The sequence below is a fragment of the Scophthalmus maximus genome, chromosome 2 (assembly GCF_022379125.1).
Source record: "Scophthalmus maximus strain ysfricsl-2021 chromosome 2, ASM2237912v1, whole genome shotgun sequence".
NCBI classification, from domain to species: Eukaryota; Metazoa; Chordata; class Actinopteri; order Pleuronectiformes; family Scophthalmidae; genus Scophthalmus; species Scophthalmus maximus.
In genome coordinates, this window is record NC_061516.1 from 18,687,644 (window position 1) to 18,706,986 (window position 19,343).

The 19,343-nt window shown below is 40.7% G+C and overlaps 1 protein-coding gene across 1 annotated transcript in view; it reads left to right on the top strand.

Moving 5' to 3' along the window:
- The window catches only part of fstl4 (follistatin-like 4), a 165,399-nt gene extending 158,783 nt beyond the window's left edge, over positions 1-6,616 (top strand). The window contains exons 15-16 of the mRNA XM_035626956.2: positions 1,828-1,937; positions 2,160-6,616. Coding sequence (XP_035482849.2) covers positions 1,828-1,937; positions 2,160-2,862 — 813 coding nt within the window. The 3' untranslated portion in view covers positions 2,863-6,616. The remainder of the gene's footprint in view (positions 1-1,827; positions 1,938-2,159) is intronic.
- The last annotated feature ends 12,727 nt before the right edge of the window (positions 6,617-19,343 follow it).

A 19,343-nucleotide genomic window follows, 5' to 3' on the forward strand; every position in this document is an offset into this window, starting at 1 on the left:
ATTTTAAAAATTTGCCATCGACCATTGATCTTGACTAACAAGCCTCAGAGTCTTTCACAGAACCTATAAAGGGCTTTATTGCTCCCCAGGAGCTACAGACGGAGTAACCCTGCCAGTATATTAAAAACACAAGGACAATTTCTTTAGCCGTGTAACATTCACTGCATGGGGTTATAGTGAAGTGCCTTGTGCGATTTATTTGAATTCGTAGACAACACAAATACACTGTGGCTTTTGAGAAATAGCATCTCATTTGGATGTGTTTTAGTTAGATGGGGAGAAGCTACTCAAGGCTTCTAGAGAGTGGATGTTGTTGAAAAGCAAAAGCTACTCAGTCAGAACCAAACTCCCCCTCAGGTATCAGTGAGACAGGAGCCGAGGAAAACTCAATTGGGCCCCATTGCTGAATGTGTGGATATGAAAACCAAGGATGAGCAATGACAAAGGGAAACCAGGGGCATTAAGTTGAGAGCACCTGGAGCCCTGGAGACCACAGCAGCAGCCCTAATAATACATGAGCGATACTACATTGAACCTCATTAACTCCCGTCATTGTGCTCTACAACTGCTGCGATGACTGTTTTTTAACGAGGACTCTTTTAATGTCTTGCAAGCAGCGAGGGGGAGAAAAAAGATGATCTATTTTGTTAAAAATTTATGGAACATTCAGGAGGGATATATTCCAGCAGTGATAACAACTCGGCAACTAAAACTGATATTTTTATTTCCTTGCATTTGGTAGTTCTAAGGACAGAGTGTTGAGTTCGGGCCCCCTACTGTGCATCAGGTAGAGGTTTTACTTTGGTGGTGTTGGTGAAGACATCAAAATAGATTTCACACTCAGTTCTTTCCTTTTAAAAAGATATTCTATATGCTCTCCAGCAACATTTGCCTCTGTGTCTAAACCAAGAACCACTTCAATGAGCCGGGTTTCGTTCTGAGTACGTGACGTTTTTAAAATGACGAGGGGAAAATATCTGGTTTTACTCTGGAAAGTTACTTTTCAAAAATGCATAGTCCCGCTTGCAATGGTCCCATAAACCACCTCGCTCGTCCTTGTCTGTGACCTGATCATGTAGGCATGCATGATGGAGCACGTGTCACGGACAGGATGCTGCAACGGGAGCCCATCAAACGTTGATGCACTCCTCCCTGCACTTTACAAACATGCTGATTCAGTGCCAGGTGTAAGACATGAGGGATGGGGCTTTTACTGTGGTGTGTGCTCCGAAGACAACCATCACTGAATAAGATGCTTTATCTCTTCCAGGATATATGGGCATGTCTCCTGGACAAGACCTGAGATATGAGTCTTTATTTTATTTACAGAAACTGGCAGCAGGATATTCCAGGGAAGCAAAAAGGTCACAGGATACAGTGGGTTGGTGGAGCGTATCCTTTTTAATCCAGTAATTTTAAGTGATTTAGAAATTTATCTTCAAATAGATTAAAATTATTAGGACACTAAACTCTCAACACACCAGTACTGATTTTTGAGGCTGACACCAACTGACATAATGCTCATTCATACTGCCTTTACGTACGAAAAGAGATGTCCGTTTTAAACAATGCTGCCATGACTACCCACATACTTCAATGCGTCCTTTAGGTCGACGCGGTTGTAAAGCAATACATCCACAAGATGTGGTGGTACACTGTGAACACAGAAAACAATGACTTGCTTATTGTTGAGTTGATTTTTGTAATGTCCTCAATTAACTTCCCTGCCAAACATCTGAACTTCTCCTGCACTGTGGACATGCACCTCGGTTTAATAAGTGTATTTATTTGTTTTTGTATTCATGCCGTTCCACGCTCTGTCTGCAGGTGATTCCTCAAGCCAGTGTGGGAGAAGTACACCGTGCCATCCGCACAACTTTCCAGAGAGTCAACGACTTCTTTATTCCTCCAACCAACCTCATCATCACTCACGTGAGGTAAAGCAGCTCTCTCACACACACACACACACACACACACATTCAGCGACCTCTGACCTTAAAACAGAGGCGACCTCATTGCTCACTCATCACAGCTGTCCTTCTAAAGTAAAGGAGAAAAGAGCAAATGAGAATTCTAATGAGAATCTCGGTGGGTATTAATCACTGCCCACAGAAATCTAGAAAGGCCATTAACCTTTCCTTTGAACTTTGTCGATTTAGGTTTGCCTTTGTCTTCCTCAAAAATGAACCTGCGGTACACAAGATTGACCTGGAGACCTTCCACCGCGTCAAGACCATCAGCCTGAAGAACTACAGCTGCATACCGGTCAACATGGCCTACACACATCTGAGCGGCTTCTACTTCATCCAATGCCAGAGCAAGAGCCACCTGGTCGCCCCGCCCCAGCTTCTCATAGACAGCGTGACGGACGCCGTGGTTGGTCCGAACCTAAACGTCACAGGGCAGCCCTTTGTGTCGCCGGATGGCCGCTACATTGTGACACCCGACCCGCTGAGCTCAAAGCTGATGGTTCAGACGGTGTCGTTCCAGGGGGAGCTGGGTCTGAACCTAGAATTGGACGAGCCTGTAGCCGTCTCTGATTTGGTCTTCCAGCCCTCCTTCACAGAGTCCAACCAGCATGTGGTGGTGGCCACTTCAGGCTCAGGCACGGACCTGCTTTTTGCCGATCTGTCCTCGGGCCACTCCGAGGTTCTCCGGAGCCTGAAGGAGCCCCTGACTGCCCAAGCCTGGCCCTGGGGCGCCCCAAACAGAGTGGTGGTCTCGAGTGGGTTGTTCGGACAGTATCTGGTGACGCCATCAGCCGGGTCCCTCTTTGTCCTGAACGGCAAACAGAGAACGCCACATTGCGAGGTGTCAGACATCAAGAGGGGGAACACAGTTGTCTGGGTCGGCGAGGTATGAGTGGAAAAAAAGAGTAAGCAGGGGACGTGGGAAGGGAAGACGTAAGTGAAAAAAGAAATCAAATCAGGCCAAATTACCTATAGTAAAGATTTCTATGAATAACAAGTTGTGGACTCAACCCTGGGACTGAGCGAGAGGGAAACATACCTGGGTTTACTGTAACTAAAGTTCACTTCAAAATAGAGCAATTGAGAAAACATTAAGAAACCCTGTTGTGATATTTCTATTGGGAGAAAGTGTCAATGCCGTTCAGTGCAACAGTGATCTATGTGCACTTAACTATAAAGAATTGTACATTATTGCACTTCCTTCCATGTTATCACAGCAAATAGGTACCTGACGAGGGTTTATTAACGAACTACGAACTATGCACAATGCTCACTTTTTTTAGAGTAAAAAGCTTTCCGATTCTGTTCATCTCAACCATGTTTGTCGTCTTCACCAGTGCTGCATATAATCACCACAAACTGTCTGTCTCGTCTGCCTTTAGTGTACGTGTGAGTCCTTTTAAAAGCTACCAGCCCATCAGTTTACTCGCCTTCGTCATGGTATTGTACCGTATCCTCCCCTCAAACATTTCTCCTCATACCGGCAGAGGCTGGCTTTATGCACGTGTGATACCCTCTATTTATTTACATTGTCTATCCAAAGAGCCCGATTGGTCCATTAGCTGTCAACAATGGATGTTTCGCTCGCCGTCTCTACCCCGCGGTCTCGTGCAATGGTATAATCTGTCCCACGCTGTCTCTCACAGTTATTCGGTGCCTGCAGCACAACTCTGTGCTGTGGAGCCTGAAAATGCCATTTAGCAGGTTCCCTCAGGGTAATGACTTCGGTTTATGCTGACCCACATGCTGAGGCCGTGCCAAAATGGCATCAACTCCGCTATCCGACTGGCTGTGAGCATTTGTACATCCTCCCAGAAAGCTGTGCGTCGAGATCACACTCCGAAGGCAGGAGATATATACTTATCCTTTGGTAATTACTTACAGGTTTGTAGCAGAAATAATATTTTATTAGGGCAATAAAACATTTTGAACTGGGTTTGTCATTTGTATTTTACAAATATGATTAATCTAAAAAACCTAGCGGCCCGTTTCAAAACCTGAGTGGTTTCCTGACATACTTAATGTTAAATTTGTTTATCATCCCTACTCAAATATTCTAAACCTATTTTTGTACTTTTGGCAAACCTGGTTTCAGTTTCCAAATAAACACCAGCAGCTCTCCATCAATCAAAATACCGGATGTTTTTAAATGGGTGTCAGTCTTAGGGTAATGCTTTTTCTTTTTTCAATTATGCCCCATGGCCCTGAAGCTGTCAGTAGTTTTTCCATTCCTCATTATGCAAATGACAAAGTAAGTCCCACGATTTTCTTTTTCATCGCATCTAGTTTAAACTAGAGAGTTAAGGAATCTTATTTCTCAAAAAGCATTTCTAATTTTGTCTAGTTTTAGAGATTAAATTACTTGTCACAGCCTCTCTGGCTGAGCACAAAACAGCCAGGGGCAAAATAACAAAACCAAAAAAAAAATTCCAACACATCATCATCATCTTGCTGCTAAATGAAATCAACTTAAAAGTAGTGGACTACAGACACAGTCACACTGAGGCGCAATCACAGCTTAAAAGGAGGAAATTCATTTTCTTTATAGATGTCCCAAGTTGATCCGAAGCGTCGATCAAGGCAAGTTTTAATGAATCACTATCGGCTAAAGTAAAGCGTTCTTCAGTGTACAGTTCTAGTCCAGTCCACGCTGTTCTCCTTAATACAACCAGGCTCTACAGTGCAGCATTTCACTGCATGTGAATGTGAAAAAAATATCGAAACAGTGATTGACTCTGTTCTGACTCTGGCAAAATTCACAAACCTCCAGCGGTAACAGATCTGTTACTACTGTACTTCTCCTTTTCTCATTAGTGATCCCATTAGTGTACAGATTGTTGCTTTCACCGGTTAACATGACAAATGTCGCCAGTGGCTGAATAAATTAGCTGGATGACAGGAGAATAATAAAAAAAATTATAATAATAACTTGGCTGTTGGTGTGCTCTCTGCATGCTGTTGTCTGAACTCAGTAACAAATGTTTTATAATAATAATGATAACATTTATTCACATGGCACTTGTGCAAAACTATTGCTTGGTGCTACGTTGTTGGACCCAGAATAAAACATTTCAGGAGTGAGGCAAATAAGATCAGGAAAATAAAATAATACAATAATAAAACACAAAAAACTCAAACAAATGTCCAAAATGTATGTCATACATTTGTATGTGAATTATTATAATTATTATTAGAATAAACAACTCAGAAATTCTCTGAGTTTAAAGTCACAAATTCAAAGGAATAAAACTTAGTGATAGTGATTTAGTATTTTCTCACTTCACTTTTTTTTAACCACATGGCTTCACTTTGCGTGGTCGCCTCAACCTCATCACATCACAGATGCCCCCGCCCGCTGCGTTAAATTCTCGAGCTGAAACGTGATGTGAAAACGAACGAGGGAAGAACAGTGTGTGTTAACTGCACAAATACTCACAGCCTCTGGGATTTTGCAGTTGTTGATCTTGTTTTTTTTTCCTGGTGGGTCAATATCAAATGATATTAAACTCACATTTACCTCTGACGGCCTCGGCCACCCAAAGACCCGGAGGTTAAAGTCCAACTCTCAAAGTGTCGGATTGTAAGAGAAGTGAGCCACTGTAAAACCAGCTGGAGTCTTGTGAATGGAGAATATCGGCTCATGTTTTTTCTTCCCCCCCACACAAACAAACAACAGCCCAAATTAATTATTAATCATCTTCTCCTAATAGGTAGTTGTGCCTGTAACTCCCCAATGCAATGTGTAGGGTAGAAAGCAAGCTTTGTAAGAAGAAGAAGAGAAAAAGAAAAGAAAAAGTAAACAGGAGTGAAGCGGATTTGTCGTTCTTGTTTGTGATTTAGGTATTTGCTGCTAATCTGCCATGAAAACCATTCTGGCATGAAAGCCTGTTTGATTAACCTTACGAAGGCTTAATGATGTTGACCATGTTCCCTAGACCACTGTTGCACTGAGGAGAAAAATATAATATCTGACAAACATTTATGTTATCTTAATGGAAATCAAATGGGTAGCCCAGTTTTCTCTTTATCAATGAAACAGAAACTCTTATTGTGAAAAGCCTCGGGCTCTGAAGCTTTTCCTAAAGTCACTATCCCGTCCAAAGTCACTCCCCCAGCGGCTCGAACGGAGCAAACCACAGTATTTGACAGCTCCGAAAAATGCATGTAATGAAAATAGATCATCAACCTGATTATTGACCTCAGTGATCTCTCACCGTCTCATACAGTTTACAGTTGCTTGTGTAAAAGTCACTTTTCTGCCCTCTCATCGTCACGTCCGTCAGCTTCTCTCTAAAGGTCGCTACTAGAGCCAGGGAGAGCACGAGCAAAGAGACTGCACGTGCGCTTGCTGATGTAACGACATTATTGGCTAACTCACGCTGTTTGTTTGGATCTACCTTCAGTGTCACATGACTATTTCTGTACCTCTCCTTAAACCCTCCACATACGGGGCTACAGAGCTGAAACCGCTTGGTGTGATAGACATTTCTAGGAGCCACTGTTGTAGATAACATTGTTCATGTTTAAAGCCGGTTCCGACATGACAAAACTGACTGTACAGATTTCTTTATGCATTTTGTGTGTTCTGGTTTATGAGGGAATTGTTTTGTAAGAAAAAAATCGAATTAAATATATTGTAAAAACCAGCGGGTTTGGTGTCTTCAAATGTCATTGAGTCACTTACACCTCACAAAGACGGATTATTAGAAAGAAAAGAAAATAATAATCTTTCTATTTCTTGCTTTGTCCCAAACAACAGGTCAAACTCAAACTATTCAATATACTGACAAAGAAGAAGCAGATCCTCACATTTGATCTGAAAAACATAAAAATAGGCCAAAACTATTCATCAATTTAAAGTAGTAGTAGACTCAATAGATTGTTAAAAGATACATATTTTGTTGATTTTAGAAGTGATTAGCAGCAAACAGATATAACAATGTGTTCTTCAAATGTTAAAGCACATTTATCTTTTATTTCATCTTCACTTACAAATATATGTATAAAAAAACTGTTGTTTTTTTTAAATGGTAACCATACCACACCTTACATCATTACCAACTCTTAACCATGGTGGTGGAAATATTCTGCTTTGGAGTCGTGCGGCTGCCGCACCAGGAAATACTGTGGCACAGACAGAGAGAGAGATGAAAGAATTCCACTAAATACCAGCAAATTCTGGATGTAAGTGTCCGACAGTCAGTCGAGACCGTGAGGCTGAAAAGTGTCCGGCTTCCGAACGATCCAAAGCAAACTCCACTGTGCACTTCTTCAAGAGACACAGGCTAAAGGTTTTATTAACGACTCTCGCAGTCCTCGTACTTGAAACATCCTTGAAAATCTGTGGGTAGATCTTCTTAAACATGCTGCGTGTGCAAGACGACAGCCTAAAAATATCTCAGAGCTCAGAAGTGATCTGTGGGAAGAGAGGGTGAAAAATTCCTAAAATCCAGAATAGAAGTGACACTGATTTGGGAGGGGAGCCCGAATCTTTGCAGACTACAATTACTGCTTATTTTTCAAGTAACAGTGCACATGGTTTAAACGTGTACATGAATCTATTTTGTGCATATTGATCGAACATTTGTCTGAAGTATAACAGGTCTCTGGAAATGTTCTACAAGCTAAATGAGGCGTTAAATCCCATTCTTCAAACAGGCCCCTCAAAAACACACACCTAAGACGTGGAGCGTGTTGGAGCTGACACAGTGAGAGAGTGTGTGATAATTTCAGCATTTGGAAAATAGCCAGATCTTTGCCACAAGTCCCCGCTCCGTGACATTCATCCTTCGTCCCTGTCCGTGGCGAAGCTGTTGTCATTTATGGTCTCAGTCCACTGATGAGCTGGCATCGAGCTGGCCTTCACTCTGGTATAAGTCAATGTAATCTATTGTGTGTCTCTGCCCAACATACTCCAACAATTCATTACCATTACTTACTACACTGTACTGCGAGGGGACGCTGTCAATAAACTCTCCATCAGTGTCCGAGTGGTGAATGAGGGAAAAGAAAAGTCTTCAGGAGCCAAAACATCAGCAAGGCAGGAGAATGTGATCACACAGTTATCATCCTGTGGACGCCTGCTTCAATTTCCTTTAAATCAGATCGGAGAGGGGAGGACAACATCCTACATCCAGTCTCACAACTTACGGAGATGTCTGTAGAAAACTGAGACCACAAAACAATCTTTATAATTACGGCGGAAGTGGTAGAAATAAATCAAAATCTGATGCCACCGATATGAGCTGCCTCCACTGCTCTTTTGTACCTAACTCACTATCTTATCATTTCAAGCACATTTTAACCAAAAGTCAAACTAATAATTTGTCAATCTCTAACAGGGAAAAACATTTTTATTAATCTATTTGTGTCCAATCCATACACTCATTTAAATGAGTGAAATATCCATTTTCAGTATAAAAAATAAATATATATAATGACAAGTACAGAAAGAGTTAATAATTATTATTAGCAAAACAACATGAGCTGGAAGGAGAGTTCTGAAAGTCAATGTAACCTGGTGAAATTATTGCTGAATGGCATCAACTCTGTTAAAAACTTGCTGTCAAATTTGTGCTGCAGTTATTTATGACCAGGAGACAATAACAAAACCTCCAACACTGTCACTTCAACAGAAGTATGAAACCCCCATGTGGCCTTATTTGGGATGTGGGATTTATTAATCCCAAATAAATCCGCTTGAAAGTTTGCTCTGTCACTTCCACATTGATCTGATATTTGGTGAAGTTTACAAAAACTGACACTACCTACTCTCTGGTTGTCAGGGAAACCAGATGAAGGTCGGGGCTGCACACGCCCACAGCAGAGCGAAGTGTATTGTTGTACCTTTATCTGGGTTGTTGATCCCTCTAATGAACAAGGTCTATGTGAAAGCATGACCGGAGCTCCACAAGCCCCGTTAAGGCAGGGAGACACACCCGAGAGGTTTTCATCACGGGGCCTAGTTTGACCTGAGAAAGACGTGAAACACAGGAATGCTCCACCATAAACTTCTTTGGTAACACGTTATATAACACAGACCGTGAATCAAAGCGGGCCACAGTCCTCGTAGAGAGAAACACAACAACAGTTGCCGCTGTTGAAAGGGGAGAAATGGGGAAGGAGAGGTTGGTAGGTTGTTGGAAAGAGGGAGAAAGGGAAGTAACTTACCAATAACTACAAGTTAAAGTTCAGCTTAGCTCAATGTTCACCTGTTTCTTGGTGAAAACAAGACATTTAATAGTGGTAGCTATTAAACTAATATTATCATTAATTAAGCTTTCCTATCCTGGTTCACCTTTTTGAAACTAAAGTGATTACCATCCAGACGAGCGTTTTAGCTCTATATCAGAAATAATCACCATCCATACCAACACACTTGAAAACCCACATCATGTGATCATTCACGTACACTGTGCATGTGCGTGCTGGTGTAAACAGGAAGCAGATTGTCTGCTCTGCAGTTTGCTGCTTATATTTAGGGAAGAATAATATGAATGAGGGACAGCAATGGTGAAAAGTAACAGCAAGGATTTCTTTTCTTGGATCGGCGGCGAGGTGGAACTGTTACTGACAGGAAGTGTTAGCAACGCGTTGCCTCCACCGCTGGTAGTCGAGTCGTGACTGATCAGGAAGTGACTGCGTCAACTTCTCCGTTTCTGTTGGTCCGGACTAAAACGCAGCCCCGGACTCACACACTCCAGAGTAGTGTGGACGACAGACGTAAACATAGGAACAGTGATGTGTTAAAACTGAAACATAAGGATGTGGATGAAAAAGGCCTACACTATCAAACAATAAGCAGGATTTTAAAGGACTTCTTCTAATAAATAAAAATCCCTTTCTTATAATTACTCGTACTGGAACCCTGATTAACCTCTTTTGTCGAGCCAACAAGGCGGGATAATCCCCTATTATGAAACAAACTCTGATATGAATTTTTTTCCGGAAAAATAATTCCAGAAATGAGCCGGCTGTTCTTCCCTTTTTACTCTCCTGATACACAGTAAAAATAAATTATGTGAGTTGTAATATAAAGTGTTGACTGCCCAACCATTTTAACCCATTTTCTAGACTTCAGATTTCATCCCCACTGCTGTGTCCCACTGGTACCCAAAATACTATAAGCAGAATTTATTTCTCCTTTCCTCTAAAACGCCCAATTGTTCCCCAAAGTCTTATTTTCTTCCACTCTACCTGCAATTAATTACCAGCAGGAACCAGTAAGGGTTTTATTAGCACCTGATTCATACAAACAAATCACAATGTAAATCCTGGGATGTATTTCCAACGTGTGAACACAACGATCATAAATAATCACAAACTCTGACGGTGATATGTACAGTAATCCCTTCACCTTTACCAGATTATGTGACAACTGTTGTTGCAAATACTGAAAATGCATGGCAGGTGATTGAACAAACCACCTGTCAATCACTGTCCATTACAGTTGCCAAAGCCAGTTGGACGTCAGTACCGTTTTTCACTCTTCAGTTCTCCAGCTCCAATATAACTGATGCTATTGCAGCATCGGTGCTTACCTCTTTAGAAGCCGCCATTGTTGTCAGTGAAAAGACACTTCTCACTGTCATCGCTGGGCTCAGACTACCGTCTTAAAATCATGGCCGATTTTGAAATCGAGATGCATCACGCACAAGAGAATCTAAGCAGATCTTCTTGTTTAATCTCATTGAAGACCTGACGCCCTGTAGTCCCTGTAGCCCATCTTAAAATACATCGATAAAGTCCTAGTATTCGTTCCTCATAGGACACATGGCCACAAGCATGTGCGTTGGAGCCTGGTATTATGGATTCTTGGTTGCAAGAAATCCAGCTGCCTGGCAAGGTTATGATTGTGGGGAACACAGAACCATTTCCTTCACTGCATCTAAAATAAAAATAAAAAAATCCAGAGATGAAACGTGAGGAGCTGTTTAACGGTCAGTTTCTTTTCGTCGTTGCTGTGTAGTGACTTTTTCTTCATCACAGCTGCTGCTCACGCTGCAGCGTATCCGTAATCCAGGCATGTTCTGCTGGGAAACTGTCATCAACGATCATTCATTGCGGAAAAAAAAAGAACAGACAAACAACAGTGATGAATGTAAAAGGACACGAGGAAGCCTATAGCGCCATCGTCTTCTGCTCATGGTTGATAAAACATTTCCTGACAAAAACCACAACGATTAGAGCAGAAGTGTGACAGGAGATGTCAGCACCACGAGGCAGTGATTTACCTGCGTGGATTTAATTTAGCAAACGTCAAATATCTACACCCTCCACTGTGGTACAATAAAAGATGTAGTTTGCAGTGCTATTGCACCGAGTTGCATTATACAGAGACGAGTTTCTATTACTTATCCTACCCTCACTGATACAAATGGGGTAGACACAATTAAAAAAAGAAGCCCTGCACCAAATAACAGCCAAACTGGTGGATCTGTTGAACAAGCTGTGGAGCAACTGGCAGAAAAAACAGGATTACCTGCAAGGCTAAAAAAAAAAAATGATAGCCAAGCTACAAGAAAAACAGATCAACCTGGAAAGCATTTCAGACACTCACAATACATCACAGATGAAAGCACAGGAGGGGCCACAACACGGCAAAGAGAAACCAGCTCAAGGAAAGGTCCAGGAATGTTTCTGATCCACCAGACGTTCACGTGTCTAATCACATGATGCTCATTAATTAACTCAAGACAGACAGTAAACACCTGAGCAAAGAATTAATACGAGCATTCAATGATTTCAATATTTGGCCCAACATTTTTTGTTGATGTTGTTGCAGCAGAACATTAGATAGCTAACTAAGATACATACATAGATAAATAAGGTGCATAAAATGGATGGAGGAATTTATTAATCCCCTGTGGGAAATTAATGTCTCAGCTGCCAATAGCAGCAGACAATGTCAAAAAGTACACAAATTAAAAAGTTAGCTCTATGTTTCCATTGTGAAAAATGATGGGGATCAATTAATAACTAAAATTATTAACATTATTTGCAGTTGCCACTTAACCTGCAGATTTGTTTGGGTTTTTTCCTTTGCTGTTCTGGGGCTGCTTAATGAATATAAATGAAAATACAACTTATTGTTCAATTTTGGTAAATGTAACGCTGAAAGTTTATAAAAGATGTTAATACTTGGCTTGTCACACTCATCAATAAAAAATATAATTGGATTTCTGACAATATCAGCAAAACTGAGCACAATGAGTTTTGCAAAGACAGATGTTGACGCAGGGCTGTTGTACTGGATTGTGCATGTGTATCTAATAAAGTGGACACCAAGTGTCATCATAAAAGTCTTCAAAACTTCAGTTGAACTTTCCAGGTGAGAATAGATTTGTGTATAAGGTTCCACGTTTGTTTAAAATGCTGCTGCTTTGCATGTTTCTCCCTTGGTCGGACACAAGGCACCGACTCTTCGTCCTTTTCTAATCTCCTGTGTCTGAAGCTCCACAGTTGCACAGGCATAATTGATATGTTGTCTGGTGCCTCCGCATGCGTCTCCATGTGAAAACATGCAACACTTCAGTTCAGTTAAAAATCATTCAGCGGCGGCGACCTCCTCACGCTGAGCCCTTGAGCCAACTGGGGGGAATGTGGATGGAATTTGCTCCGATGAACCACTGAGACTGCAATCCCTCTTCCCTACATGATAACAGGAGTTTTCATAGACCAGTGGAACGCAGCGCTATGTTTATCTTTGGCTCCGTCTTCAGAGGCAAGTAATGGCTTTTAAATCACAGGAACACAGCAAGTGCTTTTTTTTATTTTATTTCTTTTCAGCAGTAGAAGCAGAGAGGTGGTTTGTCACATCCACCACCTTGATTCTGTTTCACAGCGGTGCAGACGATTAAACTGCATATTTCAGTACTTAGAGCTGACCCGGGGTTATGAGGAAAACATTGCATTTACTTTTCAGGCATGCACCTGATGTTCCTGTCAAGAACCATTTACAATAATTGCTAACTAAATTGCATCCATTATCCATCACAGCTGTACGCATACAACAAATAGTTTCCAATAAGGCAACAGCTAGTGGGACAATAAGTGACACAATTCAAACATGAGTTGCTGTTCCATTGAGTCGCATAACGGTTTCATACAACAACAAAGAGAATGTTGTGTAATCAGGTTCAGAGCTACGCAGAATTAATGTCAAATGTCACCTCAATGTGATGAGGTGTTATTATGAACAATAACAGGAACACTATGAATGACACTGTTGATTATATTTGCAGTTGGTTCACTTTTTCACTAAGGTCAAAGTCAGTGAACACAGTCAACACTGTTCACACCACTGCGACGTTTGAGATCGGGATTAACAGAATTAGCAGCGTCATGGTACATTTTCATCGTCAGTTCTATGGGGAGATATTTATTTGTTGGACAAACATTCAATGATGTATTTTTCTTTTCTTAACTTATCTACTGAATTAACAGTTTTTAATACCCAGGTATAAAATTCTGTCCTTTTTTTCTACAATTGTACAATTCATCTTGTAAAGTTTTCTGAAAAACTAACTGCAAAGTGCTGCTGATGTTACAATAGTTATAATGCATTATGAAGTTTTATATATGATCTATCTCATTTGTCAACCAGATAAAACAAAGCACTTGATTCATTTAGACTATAATGTCTTTGATTTTATTTTTCTGACATGAAAAGATGTTCTTCAGCAGATGATGCATAACAGACCCACAGAAAGAGAAGCTTTACCGTTTATGGTAAAACTCAAAAATAGCAGTTACAATGCTCTGAACAGACGCCTGCAGACACAGAAATGTGCTCCGCTGTGGCAATGGCCCAAACCTATTTGGAAGTACTGGGGCTTCTGGCTTATCCCACTTAAATAAGCAGCCATCCAGAAAGAGAGCATCTTTATATACAGCAGCCAGCACTGTGTGCTCTGTAGGCGGGAAGGAGCAGACACGATGGGTTTAATGCATTTACACACCGCCACTTCAAAAACGGGTAGATCCACAACAAGCACCCTACAACTAAATCTAGTCCAAGTGTAGTCTTTTTTTAAGAAAGCATTTCTGGTGGAGATGATTTGAATTTAAATTCATTACTTAGTCAAATCTGGACCTTCTTTTGGGAGCAGTGTTTTGTGTAGAAAAATAAACTTCAAATGTTTTCCCATAAGGTGTCGCCGCAATCAAAGCAACAAATTAGGGGTCAATTTCACTTCCTGTGCTGCTTTTCAGTTATCTAACAAGTAGGAGTGAGAAAATTTCACTTTGCATTGCAAATGATTAAATTTTTTAACGTCTGATATCAGAGTCGTACTTTATCAGACAAGCTACTGACATTTTAGCAGTAGTTAGCGACGCAGCTCTCTTAGGGTTGAGATCAGTTGCTCATCAGACTGAAATGTCTCAACAACTATCAAATGAATCACCATGAAATTAGTTTTGACATATTTCCAGACAACAAATCCTCATGATTCTAATGATCCCCTGACTTTCCCTCTTTGAGTGAAATGTTTTGACAACCTTTGGATAGATTACCATGAAATGTGCCACACACATTAATCTTACCCTCACGATGAACTGAAATAACTTTGCTGATCTCTTAACTTACCCTGTCACACTTCGGCTATGGACAAAATACCTCACAACTCAAAACTGATATTCTCATGTGTCAGCTGTGCTTCATGTTTAATAATAAACCTGTGACCCCTGAGACAATTTGTCTAGGCCCTAAATAAATGTGCTCAGTAATTTTGAGAGGCCCATGAAGGATTTTACAAATTTTAAAACTGAAATGTCCATTGACAGAAAAAAGGTTCACCACCCCTGCACTACACTAAGGCTACAGCCACATTACTACGTTTTACTAAGTAAAAATCTATCTTGTTCTTGCATGTAACAACATGCCTGCACAACAAATGAACTCTAATATATTCAAAGTATTTGCATTAAACCTGATTCTGATGATTTTAATTTAGTTCTGATTGCTTTTCTTCCACTTAGTGACTGAAATGATGTGTCATGTCAACATGAGTCAAGTGTATATTTACTAAGTATGAATACTTATTGCTTGAGCATCTCATCTCAGCTCAATGCGGCTGCCATGGATATGTAATCAATTAAGAAGCTGATCCTCCATCTTCTCACTTCCTCTATCATCACTCGTCCCTGTCTCTGTTTTCTTTTGTAAATCAACTTTGAGTGCCTTCTTCCACATCCCGGTATGTTAATGTTAATGTTGAATCTGCTGGGACAGCCAAACGAGTATTGAAAGGAATTAGCTAATTATGGTTTAAAGAGGACGTCTTGTGCTGATGTAATGGGGCCTAATGAAAGTAATGTTTTCGCTGATGCGCTGACAGCGTGGCTTCATCCCAGCTGTATTCCTGTCTCAGCTTTATGGGATGTTGCACAAAAATTGCCTTCGTCAAACAGGGAGTGATGATGTGGTTTATGCCTTATGCGTAATCCTGTTCGTTTTCTATGGGACGTGAGACGTTTGTTTTTCAAGGTAGTGTAGCTGGTGGCGTATGATACACGTAAAAACACTCAAAGCTTATTTCTATTTTAAGTCCTTTACTCTGGTGGCTTCTTGACACTTGGAATATCCAGAAACGCAGCGGATCGGCACATCTCAAAGAGTGTGTCCTGACTACTTCTTCTGACAGTCACGTCCAATGTGTGCTACTTCCATACTCATGGACATGCATGCCGGAGAGGGATGTGATGAACAGTGTAAGAAAACAGAATAAGGCACTAGTAGAAATAAGACGTGTCAGAACTAATCAGTGTCAGACCAGCCAACTTGCATAGATTTTTCAACATCCCAATGTTTCTTTGACAGGGCGAACACGGCCTATCTAGTACCAGTGGAGGGTTACAGAAATGGTGAAAAGGCATTTTCAAATTTGATCTCCGCGCTTTCTTACAGAGAAAAAGGTACAATAGCAAAAGATTGGACAGCTTAGGAGAGGGAGGCAGGGGAGAACCGTGTCCTCTAATGAATTTTGGGACCACTGAGGCGTAGCACTTAGATATCCCCAGAGAGTTCAATTGAGCCGGGCGAAGCAGGTAAGCTCAGAAAGTCTGTGCAAAAATTGAAATCCTTGACCCACTCATCCTTTCATTTAGGACTGGAAAATCAGTCGTGTCTGAGTGTTGTCGAGAAAGAGAATGTTATAAAGGCACAAATCACACGAGGAACATTGTCGTCATCATCAATTTACATGTTGCATCGAGAGAAATTAGATCCAAATGAGGATGTAATGACACGGAATAGAAGAAGGTAAAAAGGTGTAATTTCAAAATTTAGCACTATTCATGTGAGCTATGTCAGAGAAATGATTAAAATTACAAGCTGAACACTTAATTAGGTATAAGTAAGTGGAGGGAATTTTTCAACAACAGTTAGTGTCCTATTTGTTCTCCACACTCTGTGCCAAATTGCTCAAAGGAAAGAAATGTGGGTTACAGTACATCTCAGATAAAATTTCTACCTCTAACTAGTTGATATGAGAAGATTAAAGCTTCAAATACCATGAGACTTTCTTATATTTCGTTTCATCTCTCCAGGATATGAAGAGTTCTGAAAGAGTTTAGATGAAAAAAGAAAAACCTAGAGATAAATGATGATGAAGTTGCCTCTTGACAGAAACTCTCCACAGCAGCTGCAACAACCATGTCTGTGAAAAAAAAAGTGTGGAAAAGTGGTACACAAGTACCCCCGAATTTGTCAGAAGCTTTCCAACAAAAGCACTAAAAGCTGGCAAAAAAGAAATCTTGTTCCATCTCCCCTGCAGAATTTGACTAGCTGGTTGGCAGCAGCCAAGAAAATCTGTGGCGTGTCTACCTGACGACATCATCTCATCCACGTTTCAGTTCAGACCACTAAGCATAAGCAGGTGTAATCTTCAAAGTGAATCCTGCTGCAATTACACCCCTGAGTCTTTTTACATGCCAGCAAGGAAAAAGGGGAAAACTATGACTTTCAGTGTTCTCCGAGGCTTGAAGAGTATATTTCCAGCAACTGAGCAAACTAATTACACTGAAATTGTATCTCTTCCACACAAAGATGTGACAGCTAGATATTGGTTCCACAGCATCAGTATCAAGAGTGACAGATTTTCCATGATTATATGTAATTTAGTGTGTATGACAATCTTCAATAGCAGAACATACAGTATATGCGGACCAGAAGTAGAGGTCATTGTAGTATCAATCAGTCTTCTGCTAACTGTAGAGCTACGTGCTAATATTACTGTAAACAGAGATGACTGGACATCACCCGACAGTTAAGCCCTCACTTCACCTCTCAACTTGCTTTGACAGATACTTAAAGCCTTGGGAAGTTGCTCTGAGCATTGAGGGAAAAACCTGAGTTATTCATTTGATAGATTAATTTGTCAAATTAGTAAAAAATAACAGATATATTTTGACTGCATCTGTCAAAATGTATAAAGGAATAATACTTGGCTTCTAAACAGTTTGCTAACAACAAGAACTAAAAGAGGAGTAACCTTCCTGTGCTATGTTGCTGCTCTATCCAGCTGATGTTAAATGTTTGTTTGTGTAATTGTGAGCAGTATTACACGAAAAGAATCCTGAACCATCCATCCTGGGGATTTTGCCGCTACAGTGGATCCAGTCATTTTCCTTAACTTTCCTTAAAGGCCCTTTTTCAAAATGTTTGTCAATTTTCTAGGGAAATAATGTAGGGACAATTTTTTTTTTTTTAAATCTGACATATTTAGAGAGTTGAGATCTATGAGTCTGCACAATTTGGTGCAGGTTATCAAACAGACATAGACATTAAATTGCTTGTCAGATGCAGTTTGTTGAAGAGGGATACAATGTTTTGACACATTAACCTTGTTCCTCAAAAGGTATCTATTCACAGGTAGCAGGTATTCATATCAAATGCAGCTGAATTTCAATTCCACTCCAAAAAGGGATATGTGACATTTTGTATGTACGCTTTATTATCTTATATTCTCTTGACCTTGATAATATGCATGGTTTATTTTGTATTATTTGTTCCACCGACCATTGGTAGTGTTTGGACAGTACACTAAATAAATGAGGACCTGTGTGGGACACAGACAGGAAGGGAGGGCAGTGAGTCACTGTCCTCTGAAAATGCTATATGCCCAAGAGAAGAGAGCCACAACCATGTGGAGCATGACAATGACAACAACTGCAGACACAGAAAAATTGGAACAAGAAGCTGATGTCCACCATGCAGGGAAGGTGCAAGACGTGGAAGACAAAGCCACTTACCAGGTCAGTCTGAGATGGGAGAAAGGTAAGGAATGTGTGCTGACAAGACAAATTAGCCAGGCAAGAGCAGGGGTGTGTCCGGATGGTGCTGTGTTGGGGACAGGTTGAATCTGTCTTCTAGCTGAGGTGACCAGGCAGGGGAGAGACAGCTGCGGCAATGTGCTCTAGCATCCAAGTCAAGAAATCAGTGTGTACTATTAAACCTGAACAATGACAGATGCTTTTGTATCACTCTACAATTTGACTTCCTCACGCAGTGTTGCAGCTGACGCACATCAGTGGCTCAAAAAACAAAAAAGACAAACATCTGGGGAAAATGAGCGACATCCCCCTAGGTACACCAGATATTCACTCCCTATTTCAACATGTAAACACTTCACGGTAATACCAGACGGTCGTCAGTCTATCACTTTGATCTACACTGAAATATCTCAACGACTATTGGATACATTGAGAAGACATTTTGTTCGAACGCTCATGGTTCCCAGAGGACGGATTCTATTGACTTTGACGATATCCCTCTTCCTCTTGCAAAGGGCATTGCTTGCATTTGAAAAGATCAAGAGCTATAAGTCGAGATAGATTGCTTGGGGCGGTTTTGTTTAGTTCTTTTGGAGGGAGGTAGGTGTGGGTTGATTAGGGAGGTCAAATACACATCTACATCTAGAATAAATTAACATTCAATTGCATGAACAAAAGTTATTTTGCTATGTGAAATTTGTCTTTCCTATCGGTTCATCGGCTGTTCACCTTTTCCCAACTTACAGTTGTTTCGGTTGTTGGCCTTGTGGTAATAAGGATAGACCTGGTTAAATGAGTCAAATGGTTGTTCACATGTTCTCTTCGTTTTCTGTCCTTGCATGTTTGTTTTTTCTGAAACGTAATTATTTCTTTCTATCTTCCTGTGGTCATTTGTTGCACTTCTCGCTATCCACCTCTCCAGTCAAATTTTATTTTGTTCAGGTTTCTGCAGTTTTTTGTAAATGCACTGTAATTCAAATGTTTCCTCAATTTCATCTGAAGTTAACTTCCACACTCTCCACACTGCTTTTAAAATGGACAATGTCCCACTGGCCATTCCTCTCACCTTTTTTCCACCTTTATGTGGTAGACAGTTTT